Source organism: Mus caroli, unplaced genomic scaffold (genome assembly GCF_978045245.1).
Source record: "Mus caroli unplaced genomic scaffold, Mus_caroli_1 scaffold_17, whole genome shotgun sequence".
NCBI lineage: Eukaryota > Metazoa > Chordata > Mammalia > Rodentia > Muridae > Mus > Mus caroli.
This window is the reverse complement of record NW_028227272.1, coordinates 13,104,916-13,124,128: the sequence shown is the minus strand read 5'-3', so window position 1 is coordinate 13,124,128 and position 19,213 is coordinate 13,104,916. Positions and strand designations below refer to the sequence as shown.

At 42.9% G+C, this 19,213-nt stretch overlaps 2 protein-coding genes across 17 annotated transcripts in view; one reads left to right on the top strand and one right to left on the bottom strand.

The window, feature by feature from the left end:
- Dnm1l (dynamin 1 like) overlaps positions 1 to 1,437 on the top strand; it is a 47,116-nt gene extending 45,679 nt beyond the window's left edge. For all 16 annotated transcript variants that reach the window (XM_021184670.2, XM_021184668.3, XM_029470352.2 and 13 more), the window contains one exon: positions 81 to 1,437. In XM_021184670.2, the coding sequence (XP_021040329.1) occupies positions 81 to 137 (57 nt within the window). In that variant the 3' untranslated portion in view covers positions 138 to 1,437. The remainder of the gene's footprint in view (positions 1 to 80) is intronic.
- Positions 1,438 to 12,599: 11,162 nt separating this feature from the next.
- Positions 12,600 to 18,977, bottom strand: Yars2 (tyrosyl-tRNA synthetase 2). The gene is made up of 5 exons (XM_021185072.2): positions 18,174 to 18,977; positions 17,226 to 17,393; positions 15,608 to 15,763; positions 14,845 to 15,015; positions 12,600 to 12,901 (listed from the first exon to the last, which is right to left on the bottom strand). The coding sequence occupies exons 1-5, from the start codon at positions 18,956 to 18,958 to the stop codon at positions 12,742 to 12,744; spliced, it is 1,440 nt and encodes a 479-aa protein (XP_021040731.2). The 5' UTR covers positions 18,959 to 18,977; the 3' UTR covers positions 12,600 to 12,741.
- Between the last annotated feature and the right edge of the window lie 236 nt (positions 18,978 to 19,213).

The following is a 19,213-nucleotide window of genomic DNA, read 5'->3' as shown; positions in this document are numbered from 1 at the left end:
TAAACATTGAAAAAGGGAGAAATTTCTTTACAAAATTCAGAGTAACATTCTAACCTGAGTTTTTACATCTTTTAATGCAGGCATTACAAGGAGCCAGTCAAATTATTGCTGAAATCCGAGAGACTCATCTTTGGTGAACAGAACTGTTTGACAGCTACACTTTGCTGACTTGAACCTGCTGCTGCCTGCCTGAGTAGAAGTTTATGAACTTTTGTGTATTGCAGTGTATGAATTTGCTCGTGTGAAGACTGGCTATAAGCTGAAAAGTATATTATTCGTTACAAAACAAATCACTTGTTTAATTCACATTTTTCAAGTTTCCTATGACGTATATCAAGTCTGTCCGTTTCAGTCTAACTTACAAGAGCAATTGATATTCTAGTTGTACAAAGCAGTTTGCCTGTGCATATGACCCATGTAACTTTCTTAGTCTCAAAGCTGCGGCGGTAGTCCTCAGAAAGGAAGCTCCAGGACATTTCATGACTATAATGCATGCACTATTTATATAGACTGACCTGGCTTTAAAAGATGGAGCCTGGCAAGTTCCTCACATAATCAATGTATCCACCTATCCTTCATTTTTATAGTCTTAAAAAACAAACAAAACTCTTTTGCAGTTTCAAGAAATATATAAGATCTTAAAGACTCATCAAGATGTAGGAACAGACTGTGTAATTAATGGCTCCTGAGTCTACACTGCCCTGGTGCATTAGAAATTAAAATACACTTTGATTCTAAAAAGCCTGAAAATTTAATGACTTCCTGCATTAAAAACAACTATTGGGAACTGTTAGTAACAATGGCTAATCCTATTAGTCTCTAAATGATCCAACGATAACCTAATTTCTCTTATTTACAAATACAGCAAGTGCAATCCAGATACACCCTTAAAATGGGGCACTTAAATTGGGCTCCAAGACTCACAATTAAATGGAACCTAAAATTCCACTCTGTATCCACTGGTAATAGCTACTTTAGTTCCACACCAACAGAATACATTAGACTAATGGTATGAAACACTAGTGAACCTTTATTAAAGAAAAACACCTGGACATACACATATACCTAAAAGCTTATGAACTGTATTCAGGGGTTTAGGGTAATGTTTACAACCTATTTTGTGAAAACTGCCTGTACAAATCATCTTGTAAACTAAGCATTGAAAAATTTTTCTCACCTAGCTGGGCAGTGGTGATGCGCGCCTTTAATCCCAGCACTTGGGAGGCAGAGGCAGGTGGAAGATCTCTTGAGTTCAAGGCCAGCGTGGTTCCAAGACAACTAGAACTACACAGAGAAACCCTGTCTTGAAAAACCCAAAAAATTGAAACCTAAGTAGAAATCTTTGATGTATCTAGTTGTCTCTGACCAAATGATACATTCATTTTATAAATACTAAAAATCTTTTCAGGTTATGGTCAGGCATCTTATGAAATACTACTAGCAAGGAAAACAAGAACATGTTATCTTTAGTTTATGATGCCCACTGAGCAATCTCAAAATCATAAAAGCAGTTTGATACAGTACCAGCTTGACAGTGAGTACACACTGCCTAAATGTGTTAGCATACTTTAAAAAAAATACCCTCTTATCCAGCTATTAGGTATCAATGACTTATTTTTTAAGAAAGATGACTACCACTGTAGCCTTTTTGAATTTGTAAGGAGAAAGAAATGCACCTTTATCCAACATTTCAAATAAATTTTAAATGGAAGATGTTAGCTTTAAAAACGTGCTATGATAATGTACTTGTTAGCACTACACACTTTGTACAAAGGAAAACAAGCAAGAAACATAGGGAAAGGGGAAACTTCCTTTGTGTGCTTTTACACTGATGTGTTCTGAAACATGGAGATAATTTCTGGCATATTTATAAGACGACTGTATGTTCTATGTAAATAAAAATGCTGGTGTGCAATTGCCAGTAAGTGAATTCTTTCTGACTTGCTTCAAGAAAAGGTATAAATAGCTGTATCTTTCAAATATCTGAATCTACTTCATAATGTGACAATTTAAATTGCACTGCACCAAAAGTTTTACATCATTTTTCCTATTAGATAATCACTACCAAGGCCTTGTTACTTGTTACATCTCCATGTCCATAGATGAAGACGGAAACTTCTTCCAAGTAACCCAAGGATGAATGCTCAGAATGTGAACATTACACTTTTCTGTAAGGCATCCAGAAGCTGATCAACAGTTTATGCTTCACCCCTGTGTACACTGGGATGGCGCTATCTTGATTTTTACAGAAACCATTTTGGAGAATTAACTTGCCTCGTGTATACAAACCTGAACTAGTTTGACCTCAAAACTTCCTATATCTTTGCTGTTCTTAATGATGGTATACTTGGTGAGATGCTTTTTGTTTCTTTAATTTCTTAAAATATCTGCCGTACCAGATCCTCTCAGCCAACCATTGGACTGAGTATGGGGTCCCTGATGGAGGAGTTGGAGAAGGGACTGAAGGAGCTGAAGGGGTTTGCAGCCCCATGGAGTAAGCAACAGTATCAACTGGCCAGACACCCAGAGCTCCTGGGGATTGGACCACCAACCAAAGAGTATACACATGGAGGGACCCATGGCTCTGGCTGCATATGTGGTAGAGGATGGTATTGTTGGACATCAGTGGGAGGAGAGGCCCTTGGACCCGAGGGGGTTCGATGCCCCAGTGTAGGGGAATGCCAGGGCGGGAAGGGGGGGGGGGGGACGGAGGGGGGGGAAAGCACTCTCATAGAAGCAGGGGGAGGGAGGATAGGATAGGGTGTTTCCAGAGGGGAGACCTGGAAAGGGGATAACATTTGAAATGCAAAGAAAGAATATATCCAATAAGAGAAAAAAAAAATATCTTCCATAGGAACCCATTGATGAAAATAGGCAGTTACAAGTAAATGAATTACTGAAACAGACAAGGAAGTAGATAATTAAACTATAAATGAAGTCTGGTACTGATTGGTGTTTTGAGAAAAGACTATTTTGTACTACAGTTTCTATTGGGAACCACTGCCACATCTAACTCCTTTTTAAGAATTATGTTTGCTTCTTAGCATCAATCAGAAGTTTAACTTTGAGTTTCATATGTTTCGCAAATTGTTTATATCTTGGTTATTGTGAGGAGCAGGTGTGGCCACGGCCCCAAGATGGTGCCCGGGACCGCTGCCAAGTCTTATGGCTGGCACCTGACTTCCTCATATCCCTCAAGATAGCCACATACCTTGAGCTGCATTGCGCAGATGCACCACGACGTAAGATCGGATGATGTGACGAATGTAGTCCTAAGCCAATGAACTGTGCCTACGTGGACTGGGGTGAGGGGGGGTGGATTGGAGGGGAAAAAGGGGGATCACCAAGAGAGGTGGGGGCATTCTTCTGTTTCCTGCACATTGTGAAGTTCCTGAATAAACTGCCTTGAGAAGGACGTCAACGACAAGTGGTGGAACCCCATATGGGGACGTGACGAGTCCAGAACTCTCGGCAGTCAGGGTAGCCGGCTGGAAAGCTCCCAAGTAAGTGGGATGATCCAAGTTCTCGCTTAAAGACTATTAGGTTCCCGGTAAGTGGGACGATTCAAGTTCTCAGTTAGAGACAATTAGGTTCCCAGAGTAGTCCTGAGCCAATGAACTGTGCCTACGTGGACTGGGGTGAGGGGGAGTGGATTGGAGGGGGAAAAGGGGGATCACCCCCTTCAAAAAAAAGATTTGAAGTTTGCAGAGGAACAGGGAATCCTCGCAAAAAGGGTTCTACCAGTATGGAAGTTAGTTCGCAACTGTATAGAGGACAAGGAAAGATGTGGAGCTGAGCTGCTGAGGTTCTCGGAGTGAGACAATTACAGTTATACCAAGCACTATGGGAAACACAATATCAGGACATTCTGTTCATCAGGCCTTAAAAGACCTCCTAAAGGTAAAAGGAATTGGGCTAAAAAAGGAAACCCTAGAAAATTTTCTGAAAGCGGTAGATCAGGTGGCCCCATGGTTCCCAGTCTCTGGTCACCTTACTGGACCAAGCTGGGAGAAGTTAGGAAAAGATCTGAAGTTTGCAGAGGAACAGGGAATCCTCGCAAAAAGGGTTCTACCGGTATGGAAGTTAGTTCGCAACTGTATAGCGGACAAGGAAAGATGTGGAGCTGAGCTGCAGAAGAGGAATGAGGTTTTGAACCAAGTAAGAGAGGAGAGATCACAGAAGCCCGATGCCGAAAGCAGTTCTAGTGAACGGGACATGTCTGAAGAGGACTTGGAAAGTATAGCAGACAGTTTAGAAAAAGTGAAAGTAAAAGTGCAGCCATCAGCTGGGGGCGGGGGGTAGGCACCGAGTTATGCTCCAGAAGCATGGCAAGAGCTAAGTGCTCACTGCTTCCCAGTTTTCCAGGATGCTCAAGGAGCTCGATTCCATGAGCCACTAGATTGGAAGGTAATTCAAAGACTGGCAGAAGAGGTACGAGCCTACGGAGTCAGTGCCACCCCTTTCGTTATTGCTCAACTTGAATCTCTGCATTGCTATTATGTAACTCCCAGTGATTGGCAGAATCTGGCATGAGCCTGTCTTTCCCCTGGACAGTATCTTGACTGGAAAGCATTCTTTATAGAATATTCAGGTGAACAGGCCGCTCAGAATGCGAGTGCAGGGCAAGTGGCCTGGGATCAGGATATGATATCAGGTCAAGGAAGATTCGCAGCTGCACAGATTAACTACCCTACACAAGTTTATGAACAAATTAATAAAATAGGAACTAAGGCTTGGAAGTCCCTCCCTAACAGGGGAGAGGTTAGTGGTAATTTAACAAAAAGTCCTTCAAGGACACACAGCCGTTTGCAGACTTTGTGGCCAGGGTGGTAGAAGCGGAGATCCTGATGCCATTAGTGAAACAGCTGATTTTTTAACAATGTACAAAGGAATGTAGACAAGCCATTAACCCATATAAACATAGGGGGCTTGAGGTATGGATGAAAATCTGTAGAGAGATAGGAGGCCCGTTAACTAACGCAGGGCTGGCTGCTGCAGTTGTGCAGGTCTTCCAAGGAAAGAATGGGTCCAGGAATACAGGCTGTTTCAAATGCGGGCAACCTGGTCTTATAAGGCGACAATGCCTGCAACAGACTGGAACAAGAGGCCAGCAGCCTCGGGTACCTGGACTTTGTCCAAAATGTAAAAAGGGAAATCGTTGGGCCCATGAGTGTCGCTCAGTGACGGATATTCATGGGCAGCTTGGTCAAAAAACCGGAGAAGGGGCCCCCAACCTCAGGGCCTTCAAATATATGGGGCAGTCACAGAGGGATGGCCCAATTTGAGACCACCAATGCAGTGGAACAACCCAGGAGGGCCACAAGAGGAAGCTCAGGGCTCGACCTCAGTTCTGCCACCCGACTCGTATTACCCCCCCCCCCGTATTGGGGTCCAGCTGGTGGATTCAGATTTCAAAGGCCCTCTACCAGCAGATACAGTAGGGTTGATCTTAGGAAAGAGCTCTGTAACAATGCAGGGCCTGATAGTCCATCCTGGAGTCATAGATTCAGATTATACAGGACAAGTCAAGATCATGGTCTCTTCACCTAGGGGCATAGTAGCCATCTCCCCCTGGAGATCACATAGCTCAGTTGCTTTTATTACCTAGTTGTCATTCTCAGTTCCCAGCTAAGGAGGAAGAAAAAGGGGACAAGAGATTTGGCTCTACTGGCACTTCTGCCAATTTTTTGCTCCCTAGATTTAGATGAAAGACCTTTATTGCAGCTTATCATAGAGGGAAAATCTATTTCTGGGCTGTTGGACACTGGCACAGATCGCAGTATCATCAGCATCAAGGATTGGTCCTCTGGTTGGCCACGTCAGTGATCAGAGCAAACCCTGAGAGGACTTGGATATGCTCAGATGCCAGAAATGAGTTCCCGCCATCTAAGTTGGCATGAAGAGGAAGGGCATTCAGGGCATTTCCAGCCCTATGTGATGCCTGTCCCTATTTCATTATGGGGGCGTGATTTGATGAAAAAGATGGGTTTTAAACTGACCAATGAAGGACCATATAGCACCCAAGCCCAGCGAATGATGTTGCATTCGGGATATAAGCCTGGTAAAGGTTTGGGTCGCTATTTACAAGGTAGACTATCTCCGATACCGGTTGAGAGGAAGAATGACTGAGCCAGTTTGGGTTTTTCCTAGGGGCCACTGAGGGAGCTCTACCCATTACTTGGAAGACTGAGGAACCAGTGTGGGTTCCTCAGTGGCCACTACCCTCAGAGAAATTAACAGCAGCACAAGAGCTGGTTAGGGAACAGTTGAACCTAGGCCATATCAGACCCTCTACTTCCCCCTGGAATACCCCGATTTTTATTATCAAGAAAAAGTCAGGAAAATGGAGGTTACTACATGATTTGAGAGAAGTTAATAAACAAATGGTAATTATGGGACCTGTACAGAGGGGATTACCGCTTCCTTCTGCCTTACCTAGAAATTGGCGTTTAATTATTTTAGATATTAAGGATTTTTTTTTCCATTCCATTGCATCCCCAGGAGCCAGTTAGATTTGCTTTTACAGTGCCCTCTATTAATCATGTTGAGCCTGAGAGATTTGAATGGGTTGTTTTGCCTCAAGGCATGGCTAATAGCCCTACCATGTGTCAACTTTATGTAGATTCTGCTCTTAAAGGGGTAAGAGATCAATTTCGTAGGTTGAAGTGTTATCACTATATGGATGATATACTTCTTGCTGCACCCACAGAGGAGATGTTGGAACATGCATATAGTGTAGTGATCCAAAAATTAAAAGAAAAGCAATGGGTTGTAGCCCCAGAAAAGGTTCAGAAAGGAAAAGTGATGAATTATTTAGGAACTAAAATTTTTGATAGTCAAGTATCTCCCCAGAAAATTCAGATTCGGGCGGATAATTTGAGGACATTGAATAATTTTCAAAAGCTATTGGGAGATATACAGTGGGTACGTCCCTATTTGGGCCTAACCAACAAACAATTACAACCATTATATGATATTTTACCGGGAGATATAGAATTAAATTCTCCCCAGCAGCTTACTGATTCTGCCCGCGTAGCACCAAGTTTGGTCGAAAAGGGTATTCAAACAGCAGCATTAAAGAGAAGAGATCTGTTCAGTCCTATTATTTTGTGCATCCTGCCCTCGGAGACCTAGCCTACTGGAGTCCTCTGGCAGGGTGCCCCTTTGCTAGGGATACATACCAAGATTTCACCCACAAAAATCTTGTCTTATTACCCTGCCTCAGTAGCACAATTGGGCTTGATTGGCCTACAACAATGTATTCAATATTTTGGCAATCCCCCTCAGGAATTGATTGTTCCATATAATATGAAGCAAATAGAAGTATTATCAGCTACTGTTGATGATTGGGCAATTTTGAGATGTAGCTTTATGGGAAAGATAGATAATCATTTCCCCAAGGATCCCATTTTACAGCTGATTAAAGCTCATCCAGTTGTTTTTCCACGAATTACTTCTCGAGTCCCATTGCCTGATGCCCCTTTAATTTTTACAGATGGGTCTAAGACAGGCTGTGGAGCATATTTGGTCCATGGCTCCACGCCAGTAACTTTACAGTTTCCCCCTGCTTCTCTCCAAGTTATTGAGTTGCAGATTGTTATAAAAGTTTTTGAATTGTATTCTGAATCTTTTATTTTCAGATAGTCAGTATGTGGTTAATTCGTTAGCAATGCTGGAAGTGGTGGGGAAGGTGAATTTTCGATCCACTATAGGAGATTTGTTAAATAAATTGCAATCCTTAATTTTAAATAGAAGTTCTCCATTTTTTGTCCAACACATTTGAGCTCATACAGGTTTGCCTGGCCCTTTAGCAGAGGGCAATGATTTGGTTGATAAAGCTGCAAGAGTTGCTCCTGCCTTTTTGATTCAAACACCTGTAGAACTGTCTCGTGAATTTCATTCAGTTTCATGTGAATTCCAAAACACTTTCTTCTCGATTTCATATTACTAGAGCAGAGGAAAGGGATATTGTTATGGCTTGCAAAGCCTGTGTCCCCCTATTGCCTCAGGCAAGTGTGGGAGTAAACCCTCGTGGCCTGCTTCCCCTCCACATTTGGCAAATGGACGTGACTCATTTTTCAGAATTTGGTAAACTGCAATTTGTTCATGTTTCTGTAGATACAGCCTCTGGGTTGTTGTTTGTCTCCCTGCATACTGGTGAAAAGGCACGCCATGTCATTGCCCATTGCTTTGAGGCATGGGGTGCATGGGGCCAGCCCAGAGAGCTTAAGACTGATAATGGACCTGCTTATACTTCAGCTTCTTTTGTTTCCTTTTGTAAAATGATGGGTGTCCGTTTGGTGCATGGTATACCATACAATCCTTGGGGCCAGGGCATCATTGAAAGAGCTCATTGCACTCTGAAAGAGTGTCTAATAAAACAGAAAGTGGAAGTAGCTTCTGGCGCTACTCCTAGGGAGAGATTAGCCATTGCTCTCTTTACCTTGAATTTTTTTTTTTTAAAGATTTATTTATTTATTATATGTAAGTACACTGTAGCTGTCTTCAGACACACCAGAAGAGGGAGTCAGATATAGTTACGGATGGTTGTGAGCCACCATGTGGTTGCTGGGATTTGAACTCCTGACCTTCGGAAGAGCAGTCGGGTGCTCTTACCCACTGAGCCATCTCACCAGCCCCACCTTGAATTTTTTGAATAAAGATAAAAATGATTTGACTGCTGCAGAACGGTTTGCCAATCCCGAGGCATCCTACAAAGGCACAGTCATGTGGAAGGATGTTCTGAGTGGACAATGGCATGGGCCCTATCCTGTGTTGGTCTGGGCGAGAGGGTCTGTTTGTGTGTTTCCACAGGATCATCGCCAGCCGCTGTGGGTTCCAGAGCGATTGAGGAGGGTAGTTCAAGATGGACGGAGGTGCGCTGATGAAGCTGCTCCTGGGGGTGATGATGCTGCCTGCAGTGATGACTGAAGATCTACAATGGGCCCCCTTTTGTAGGGGTATTCAAGATTCACTGCCCCCATGAACCAGCTGCCAGTCCAGGAAAGCTATGTGGGCCGTGAAAAAATATTTTACCTTTTCCTCTTATATTAGTACCAGTCATAATCAAATGTTTTCAGGGTTTAATTGGACGTATCAAAATTCAGCCCAGAGAGGAGCATGCAATCCCTTTAATGTTTGGCTGTCGTGTGGGATAAATTGGGAGTTGTACAGATGTATGTTGATGGGTGGGGCATGGGGAAATACTAGCTTTTATTGGAATGAATCTGTATTATTTGAGTCTTCTGTTATTCAATTTGCTTATGAGAATGTATTCTTTAAAGCCACGCCTGTGTATGTTTGGCCTCCTTTTGTATTTAGTTTATAATGGTAGTTATTTTGATGATGTTGTAGAATGTAAGAGGATAATTGTTTTTATAGTAGGTGTTGGTTGGAATGCTTCTATGTTTTCTTTAGCTATTGTGACCAGAATGCCTAGATTGTTACCATGGCCCATGCAGACCCCTTCGGTTATGACCTTGTTTAGACCCAAAAGAGATTTTGGGACAGTTCATATCAATTCCACTCGGGTGGATGTATCCATGGCTGAAGGACTTGCAAATTGGATTGCCACCGCTATGTCACACCTAAAGGAATGGGCCAGTATTGGTGGATTGGCACTGTGCTGCGTGCTCATCAGTGTCCTGGCCTTTTGGTGCATCTGCCGCATGCAACATCGCCATCGCAGGGCTCAAGCTCTGTTGATACAAGCCTTTGCAGCTGTGGAGATGGGACAATCACCTCAAGTGTGGCTTGGCATGCTAGGGAAGTAGTCAATGACGGGTAAGACTCCCTGGATGTCTTACCAACCTCAGACAGGGATCAGACCACTGCTGTCTGTCTCCCGATAACAGGTAAGGAGCATTATTGCAGGGGGCAACCTAAGACAGGCATTCTATCTGCCAATTTAAAGAATAAGGGGGAGATGTGAGGAGCGGGTGTGGCTGCGGCCCCAAGATGGCACCCGGGACTGCTGCCAAGTCTTATGACTGGCACCCGACTTCCTCATATCCCTCAAGATAGCCACATACCTTGAGCTGCATTGCACAGATACACCACAACATAAGATCGGATGATGTGATGAATGTAGTCCTGAGCCAATGAACTGTGCCTACGTGGACTGGGGTGAGGGGGAGTGGACTGGAGGGGAAAAAGGGGGATCACCGAGAGAGGTCGGGGCATTCTTCTGTTTCCTGCACTGCTACGCCCCGGTCGAGTCAACTGGACAAGCCGAGAGGCTTAAAAGTCACTCATGAGGCAAAAGGGCTTCAAGGAAGCTCTCCTCCTGGAGTCTAGCGTTCCCTAATTTTTCATTCCTGTGTTCCATTCCCGCGTTAGTCTAGTGTATGGATCCATGTGCTCTCTTCCAGTATTTTCCTATTATAAGTGCCTTCTAAGTTAGAATTCCGAAATGACTAAACCCTTTCGCCAGTGTCCCAAAAGTCCAAGGGCATCCTTGACCAAGATCGAGGCCTTAGAATTCAGTAAGATTGTAAAAGCTAAGTCACTCCCTTACACAGGAATTTACCATCACTAGGAATAAGGAAGTTTCAGACCAAAGGAGAAACCAGAATAGACACTTAGAAATGTAACAGAGTTACACCCATACACAAGTATTTACAATGGTCTAAGGGGAAGGTGGACTATACAAGAGACTAAAATAGGAACTATGGCAAGGGCGCGAAGCCCTTGCCCCTGGCTTCTAAGATTAGTGAATCTTAGGTGGAGCCCTTATTGATCCCAGCTGTTATCAATGAATTTTATCCCAGGTGGTTCCTGTTAGACCTGTTGCGTTTTCATTCCTCTGTTCTGTGTAAGAATCATTAAGCATCCGGTTACCTCAATTGTACCTTGAAAATATGTCACCCGTCTTCCTTATTGTACTCTGCATAAAAAGTCTATTGCTCGAGTGGAAAAATTACATTCAGATTCTACACACGAACTCTCCTGTGTGTGTCTGTTTGTCACTCGCTCATCCACGCTTTGCCCACCTGCGACGAGAGACCCCGTTCCACGCAGACACAGGGACCCAGAGGGTCTGCGGCACTGCACATTGTGAAGTTCCTGAATAAACTGCCTTGAGAAGGATGTTGGTTTTGTCGCTTCTTTTTCTGCGGGTCGGAGACGGTAGCAACAGGGTATTCTAAGTTTCTGGGCTAATATCCACTTACAGTGAGTACATATTGTGTGAGTTCTTTTGTGATTGGGTTACCTCACTCAGGATGATTCCCTCCAGGTCCATCCATTTGCCTAGGAATTTCATAAATTTATTCTTTTTAATAGCTGAGTAGTACTCCATTGTGTAAATGTACCACATTTTTTGTATCCATTCCTCTGTTGAGGGGCATCTGGGTTCTTTCCAGCTTCTGGCTATTATAAATAAGGCTGCTATGAACATAGTGGAGCATGTGTCCTTCTTACCAGTTGGAACATCTTCTGGATATATGCCCAGGAGAGGTATTGCTGAATCCTCCGGTAGTACTATGTCCAATTTTCTGAGGAACCGCCAGACTGATTTCCAGAGTGATTATACAAGCTTGCAATCCCACCAACAATGGAGGAGTGTTCCTCTTTCTCCACATCCTCGCCAGCTTCTGCTGTCACCTGAATTTTTGATTTTAGCCATTCTGACTGGTGTGAGGTGGAATCTCAGGGTTGTTTTGATTTGCATTTCCCTGATGATTAAGGATGTTGAACATTTTTTCAGGTGCTTCTCAGCCATTCGGTATTCCTCAGGTGAGAATTCTTTGTTTAACTCTGAGCCCCATTTTTTTAATGGGGTTACTTGATTTTCTGGAGTCCACCAAAGACCAAAATGTGGACACTTTGCCCCTTCTTAGAATTGGGAACAAAACAGCCATGGAAGGAGTTACAAAGTTTGGAGTTGAGTCGAAAGGATGGACCATCTAGAGACTGCCATATCTGCAGATCCATCCCATAATCAGCTTCCAAACTCTGACACCATTGCATACATTAGCAAGATTTTGCTGAAAGGACCCAGATATAGCTGTCTCTTGTGAGACTATGCCAGGGCCTAGCAAACACAGAAGTGGATGCTCAACAGTCAGCTATTGGATGGATCACAAGGCCCCCAATGGAGGAGTTAGAGAAAGTACCCAAGGAGCTGGGGGGATCTGCAACCCTATAGGTGGAACAACAATATGAACTAACCAGTTACCCCCCACCCCCCACCCCCAGCACGTGTCTCTAGCTGCATATGTATCAGAAGATGACCTAGTCGACCATCAGTGGAAAAAGAGGCCCATATCTTCCTCAGTACAGGGGAACGCCAGGGCTAAGAAGTGGGAGTGGGTGGGTGGGGGCGTGGGTGGGGGAGCATGTGGGGGACTTTTGGGATAGCATTGGAAATGTAAATGAAATAAATACCTAATTTAAAAAAAAAAAAAGAAGTTTAACTTTACAACAGATTTCTCAAGTCTAAACAGACAAGAAGCTTGGCTAGTTTGTAGAGCTGTGTTGCACTACTGCAATCAGTAAAGTGCTCTGCACCTTACCTACTGTGCAACTTTATACAGTCATTTCCACTGCAACACTTCTTCAACCCAAGTAGCAAGAAGGATTGTTCTTGTGTAAAGAAATGAACTACAATTAAGTAACATTTTATTTTGAAATGCACATGAGTATTTACATTGTGAGGGGCCTTGTGTATATTCCACTCTTGGGTTTCTGAAGACCTCCACATTTTGAAAATGGATGATAGACAAATTTGGACAAAAACTTTCACAACTGAAGCCATTTTATAATGTAGAAATTCCTTTTTCCTATTTTAAGTAAGGAAAGTCCATTCTTGAGAATATGTTGTCCAATTACTAGAACACTTTCAGGATTTGTTACTTGTCTGTGATTTATACTGACTCCACCTTCTGTTATCATCCGATACCTGAAAATAGAAAAGTTTTATAACTAGGAGCACTCACCTGACCCGACTAATGCCTTAAACATGAGGCTAGGTGTCAGGAAGCTGCCTGTGCTCATCTGAACTTAACACTGCAGCTCAGGTGGCTCTTACAATTGTGATCTTCCTGCCTCAACTTCTCAAGTATCTGAGATTACAGGCCTGAACCATCAGGCTCAACTAAATCCACTTTGAGCAGGGCAGTGGTGCTCATGCCTTTAATCTCAGTACTTGGAAGGCAGAGGTAAGTGGATTTCTGAGTTTGAGGCCAGCCTGGTCCACAGAGTGAGTTCCAGGACAGCCAGGGCTACACAGAGAAACCCTGTCTAAAAAAAAAAAAAAACAGAAATATATCAGCTTTGACAGATTCACTTTCAGAATTTATCTAGTCTTGTGGTGGGAAAACTCCCAGACAGATTCCGAAAAACAAAAAAGAACAATTTTGCTTTTAAAGTATGCTACCTGTAGATACAGGTAATGAATAACCCCACTAGAATCTTTAGAAATGATAAGAAACTGGAAAATTCTGAGACTATGAACTAGTACTGTTTAAAATAAAAACAAAATTCTTAATCAGCTGATTTCATAAATGGGAAATCAATAGCTGGTTTAATAAATATATGCTAAAAAGTAAGTTTAACTGAATTTTACATTCAGTTCATTCAATAAAGAGCTTACTGTGTGCTAAACAAACATTAGTATTAAAGAGAGAGGACAATGCTGACATACCAGTTTCTCTAGCATGGTGCTGTGCTGTGAGGACTAGATGAAGAACTGGGGAACACTGACTGGGTCGTAAGCTCTGGGAACTTCCTTGATACATAAGGTGTTAAGACACTGGATGACAGCAGGAATTTTGACAAGGCGAGGAAACAAAAGGGACCCTTGAAAGTGGCATGTGTTACTAAACAAAGTTAAGCAGCTCAGTGAACACAGCTTTATAAAATCAAGCCTACAACAAAATTCTATTTACAACTGTATTTCTTCTAGGCAGGCTGTTTCCAGGCTGAATATTATACAGACCAACCCTATGTATGGTATGAAAAATGTAGCATTACTTCTGACTGTAGCTAATTTGGGTGATTTAAATAGAGGTTAAAGTTAGTTATCAGCAAATTAGTTATCAGTGAAGTTCATAAGAAGATTCAGAAAACTAGACTTGATGTACAGAGAATTTGACTCCAGGTTAAATTTGGCACATTATTAGGGAATAAATAAATAAGGTTGAGTGGCAGGTCATGAACAGGGAGGAGACATATTTATCTACACACACAATTTAGATCTCACTGGAGAGTCAAACATTCCAAAACAAAGAAAGCAACTGTAACAAATGTCACTCATGTAGTAACCATGGGCAAGTGACAGGAACTTTATGTACAGAGTCCAAGGGATGAGGCACTTACTTGGGTTTTCTGGTTATTGCTTTTCCTTCTACCTGTTACTGTTATAAATGGACATTGCATTCCATATCACTTCTTGTAGAGCAAAAGTATTCCCTAATAATATGGTAGAACTAAGAAATTGCAATATGCCATTTTCTTCTGCAAAAGAAAAATGTAATTCTCCAGAATACTCTCTAGTTTATAAATTTTATGAAGTTCTATTTCTATTCTCATTTCTTTTCAGTAATTAAATTTTAAAATAGATCCTATCCTCCAAAGCCCTGAGGCTACAAGCAAAGTATGAGGGAAGTTGTACGAATCTTCGCCTCTCTGTCAACAAATCCCTGAGCTGAATGATGCAACACTTGAAGGAGTCCTTCAGAGTTCAAGGTATTTTCTATGTATGAACTCCCGGTTTGACTTTATTGTTTGGCTTAACCCAACTTCTGCAAGAAGTGAGTTACATTAAAGCACTGCCAGGAAAACACCCTGGAAACATTATGTGAAGCACAATTTTGCCTCGAATTAAAAATCACAAAACCTTACCCTCGAGGGCCATCAGGAATGGCGTTTGCTTTACGGCACGTGTCTATGACACTCGTTCCAGGATCAAGAACTAATTCAGAAAATGAAGCTTCTTTAAACAATTCTTTTAACTCTTGGTCAGACATGACCTCCAGTGCCTCTATGCTGCTATGGTAAAGGGCTTGTGTACACCTGAAAAACATAAAGCTACATTAGGGACCGTTTCACCCCCAACCCCACACAAACCACCAAATAACTATAGAGTGCCCACTGTGTTCCACAGTATGTGTTTCAACAGCAATATCTATTTTGTGTAATTCACTAACTTAAAGACTTCTCTAGTAAAGACAACATAAAAATACTTAAGTTAAATACAGTACAAGTTAGTAATCCATAAGAAACTCTTAAAACATCATTTCCATTTTTTCTTGTCTATCCACTAACTTTCAGTAAGTTTTAACTTTTCTCAGAATTCCTTAGTTGCCTGTAGTTCTTTGTTGAGGGGTGGGGCCTCATGAGATTTCTCCCTTCCATGATGACATACATACATTCATTCATTCATACATACATACATACATGTTTAGGCAGTCATACTGTGGTATCGTGGGTAAAGCTTCCTTGTCATTTCCAGGACACATTCTCACAGCCAATTTCCCAGACACCCTTTTGTCCCCTTCTCTCAAGATGTTCTGTGAGCCTTATGTGTAAAGGAGCTGTGTTATAGATATATCATGTTATAGATATATAGACTATTAACTAGCCCATTAGCTGTTGTAAAGCCAACCTTTTAGCAGAGTCCAGACCTTCTTGTCCGTGAACAAGCTTTGTTACTTCTGCAGCAAGTCGTTTCTGAGCAACTCGCTTTTCTGGTTCTTTGACATGTAACTGCATGATGTGATCAATCTCTGGGAGGGGAAGGAAAGTGAAAAGCTTCAGGTACCTGCAGGACAGAGATGAAACATTCCATGTGCATCCACTAGCTTATCTTGGGAAGAAAAACCCTAAATTCACTTTTGAATTTATTAATGAAAAACTGTAGAATGTACTTATACAGTACACTAAGACACATAACCCCAATGGACAATATTTTTCAATACTTATTTTCCATTTTCCTTAAGTAACAAAATAGTGCAGAAATGTGTGCCTCCTTCCTAAGCATACTTTGACATTTTTGTTTTATGTATATCCTTAAAAATTTGACATGAGAGGGCTAGAGAGAGATGGCTCAGCAGTTAAGAACACTGACTGCTCTTCCAGAGGTCCTGAGTTCAACTCCCAGCAGCCACATGGTGACTCACAAACCATCTATAATGGGATCTGATACTGTCTTCTGGTGTCTGAAAACAGATACAGTGGGTGTACTCATACAAATAAAATAAATTAAAAAAAAAAAATGAAGAGCATTCCATATGTTAACTTTTGCAAAATGCTATGAAGAGAAAGCACATATCTATCACAAAGCGTAGTGAACCATTATGAAGCAAAAACCTATGAAATCATCCTCTTAAGAAATACAAGATTATGAGTAAAATGCATTTTTATTTCTAACTTACTTTGGCACACCAGCATATTCAGACTTATGATGTCACAAGCACAGCTTTCAAAGCTATTAATATTCTGTGATTTACTCTACTGTGGCCATTGTGTCTACTTTTGAACATATGCTAATCATGCTACAAGTACCTATATTTTTCTTAGTATACACATGCATGAATTTCTGTTAGACATGCTATCCAGTAGAGGTTATTTTAGACCATAGTTTATATACAAATTTATTTTAGTAAGGATTGGCAACTACTATTTCAAAGATCTCTAAGTTTATTCTTGCATCACTCTAGAATAGTTGGTACTGTTATTGGTGCAACAGGAAACACAGACCAACACATCTGACTTGAGAAGTTTTCTTCCCCTTTTGAAATTTGCACTTGGATAAAGCTGGATCCGTGATTATATAACAAAAGATTTGAGGACCAGCAAGAATAAAACAAAATTAGTTTATGAAGATTAAGATAGAGTACACAATTTAGACTCACACGAGTGGTGTCTTCACAACAGCTACCTACATTTGGGATTCTATGGCTAAGTTCCAAGCCTCAAAAGATGTAAGAGGTAAGACTTAAGCCAGAGGCTGTCTTGAGCAACTTAGAACATCGCATTTTTTTCTCCAGACCTGGGATGTAGCTCAGTAGTTAAGCACCTACCTAATAAAATAGCCATTCAGCCCTGGGTTCAACTCTAGTATTGTAAAAATAAACAAAATTATGACAGTTAATGGCAATATCATGTGACATAATAATTTACACCTTAAATACAATGAAAAAACCTACAAAGAAAAAGATTCACTAGCTAACACTGAATCATAACTACATATTAATTTTCTCAAATGCCTATTAAAAGCTTACCTTTCTACAGAATCATCTTGCTGTCTGACAAAGAACTGATAAAGTTCAAACGGTGATGTTTTCTCTCTGTTTAGCCAAACCGCATTGCCAGCAGACTTTCCCAGCTTTGCTCCAGTTGTACTTGTAATTAGAGGTACAGTGATTCCGAACACATCCTCTCCAGTCAACCTACACATACATTCATGGTATTCTGTTACGCACAATTAGTTCCACCAAGCACAGTACACATGTAAGTCTGGTTACTTACTATATGTTTTAAAAACCCTTTCTCAGTCTGGACTCAGGTCCTCAAGAACCATAAAAACACGCATTTTATATTTACATGTGTCGTGCTTAAGTGCAATTGTAGGAATGCACCTGAGCAGGTCAACAGGACGTGATTTTTTGAAGGATCAGGTAGAAAAATGACAAAGTTGGGCGAAAGGGTACCAGGGGGTACATTTAGAAGGTGGCTTTGAATATTTTTAAATGAGTTTTGTCCTGTAGCACAGGAACCAGCCATGTACTCTATGTTCCTCAAGAAAACTGTGAGGGCTGGAGAGGTGGCTCAGTGGTTCTTCCAGAGATCCTGAGTTCAATTCCCAGCAACCATGTGGTGGCTCACAACCATCTATATTAGAATTTGGTGCCCTCTTCTGGCATGCAGGTGTTACATGGAGATCAATCTTTAAAAAAGAAAACGCTGTGAAAATCTTTATGGAGGCGAAAAGCTAAATTAATGCACATAGTTCTAAACAGAAGTCCAATTATTTTCAGGATAAATAACAATTTCTAAAGAAACTGAAGGCGACTTAGGGAAAACCGACAAAATCCAAATTTTGAATATCGATCGGTCTGCTTCCAGCAGCTCTAACTCCCAGCTCTAGCTTACAATCTTCCTAACGAATAACACACTACTTCTGTATACTTGTCCCCCGGTTTCCGTAGGCTCTAACAATTCTAGCTTACTTGTGGATGAACTCGTAGCCAGACATGATGTTGCCCAACTGATCTGATCCGCCCAGTTGGACCCGGCATCCATAGTGCTGGAAAAGGTAGTAGAAGTCATAGGCCTGGAGCACCTGGTAAAAGAACTCCGCCAAGCTCATGCCCTCGGGGCTCTTGAGACGCGACTGCACGCTCAGCCGGCTCAGCAGCGTGCCCATGCGGAAGTGGCCGCCCACCGTGGCCAGGAAATCCACCAGGTGCTGCTTCTGGAACCAGGCCGCGTTGTCCAGCACCGTGAAAGAGCCCCAGGGCCGGCCGTCCGCGAAGAGGCGCGCGTGGTTGGCCGCCAGGGCCTCGAGCCCTCGCCGCAGGGCGTGCGCGTTGGCCCGCACGCACTCCGCGCTCAGCGCCTCGCGCCCCTTGGTCCGGCCGCTGGGGTCCCCGAGGAGGGCCGTGGAGCCTCCCACGAGCGCGATCACGTTGTGGCCGGCTCGCTGGAAGTGGAACAGCCCCAACAGAGTTAGCAGGTGCCCCACGTGGAGCGAGTCGCCCGTGGGGTCGAAGCCGCAGTACACCGTCTGGGGGGACGAGCCCGCCCTGCGGCGGTCAAAGAGTTCGGGGAGCTCTGTCTTCGTGCCGCTCTCGGGGAAGAACTCCTTGAACAAGCCGCGGGCCCTCGGTGCCACCAGTATTCCCCGCGCGCCCGGGCGCACCGCACGCGACCCTCGTAGCCAGACCAGGGACTGCGGAACGCGGCACAGGCGCCTCAGCATGGGCGCCGCCATCTTGCGGGACACGCAAGGCATGCTGGACCTCTGTCGCCCGCGACCGCAGGCTTCTCGGTGTCTCTCTACGCATGCTCGGGCGGGGCGGGAGGCCTGTTAGGCTTTGGTGCCTTAGGCACCTGGGATGTGGACCGACTGAGTTCAGTCTTGCGGTCCCCACTGTTCCTCTATAATTTCATTCCCGTTTTCTCAGAGAGGATGTCGTGATAGTTCTTCCTGTCTCACAGCTGTGGTGAAAGCACTTGGCGGTGTAGTAAGCGCTCGACAAATGTTTAC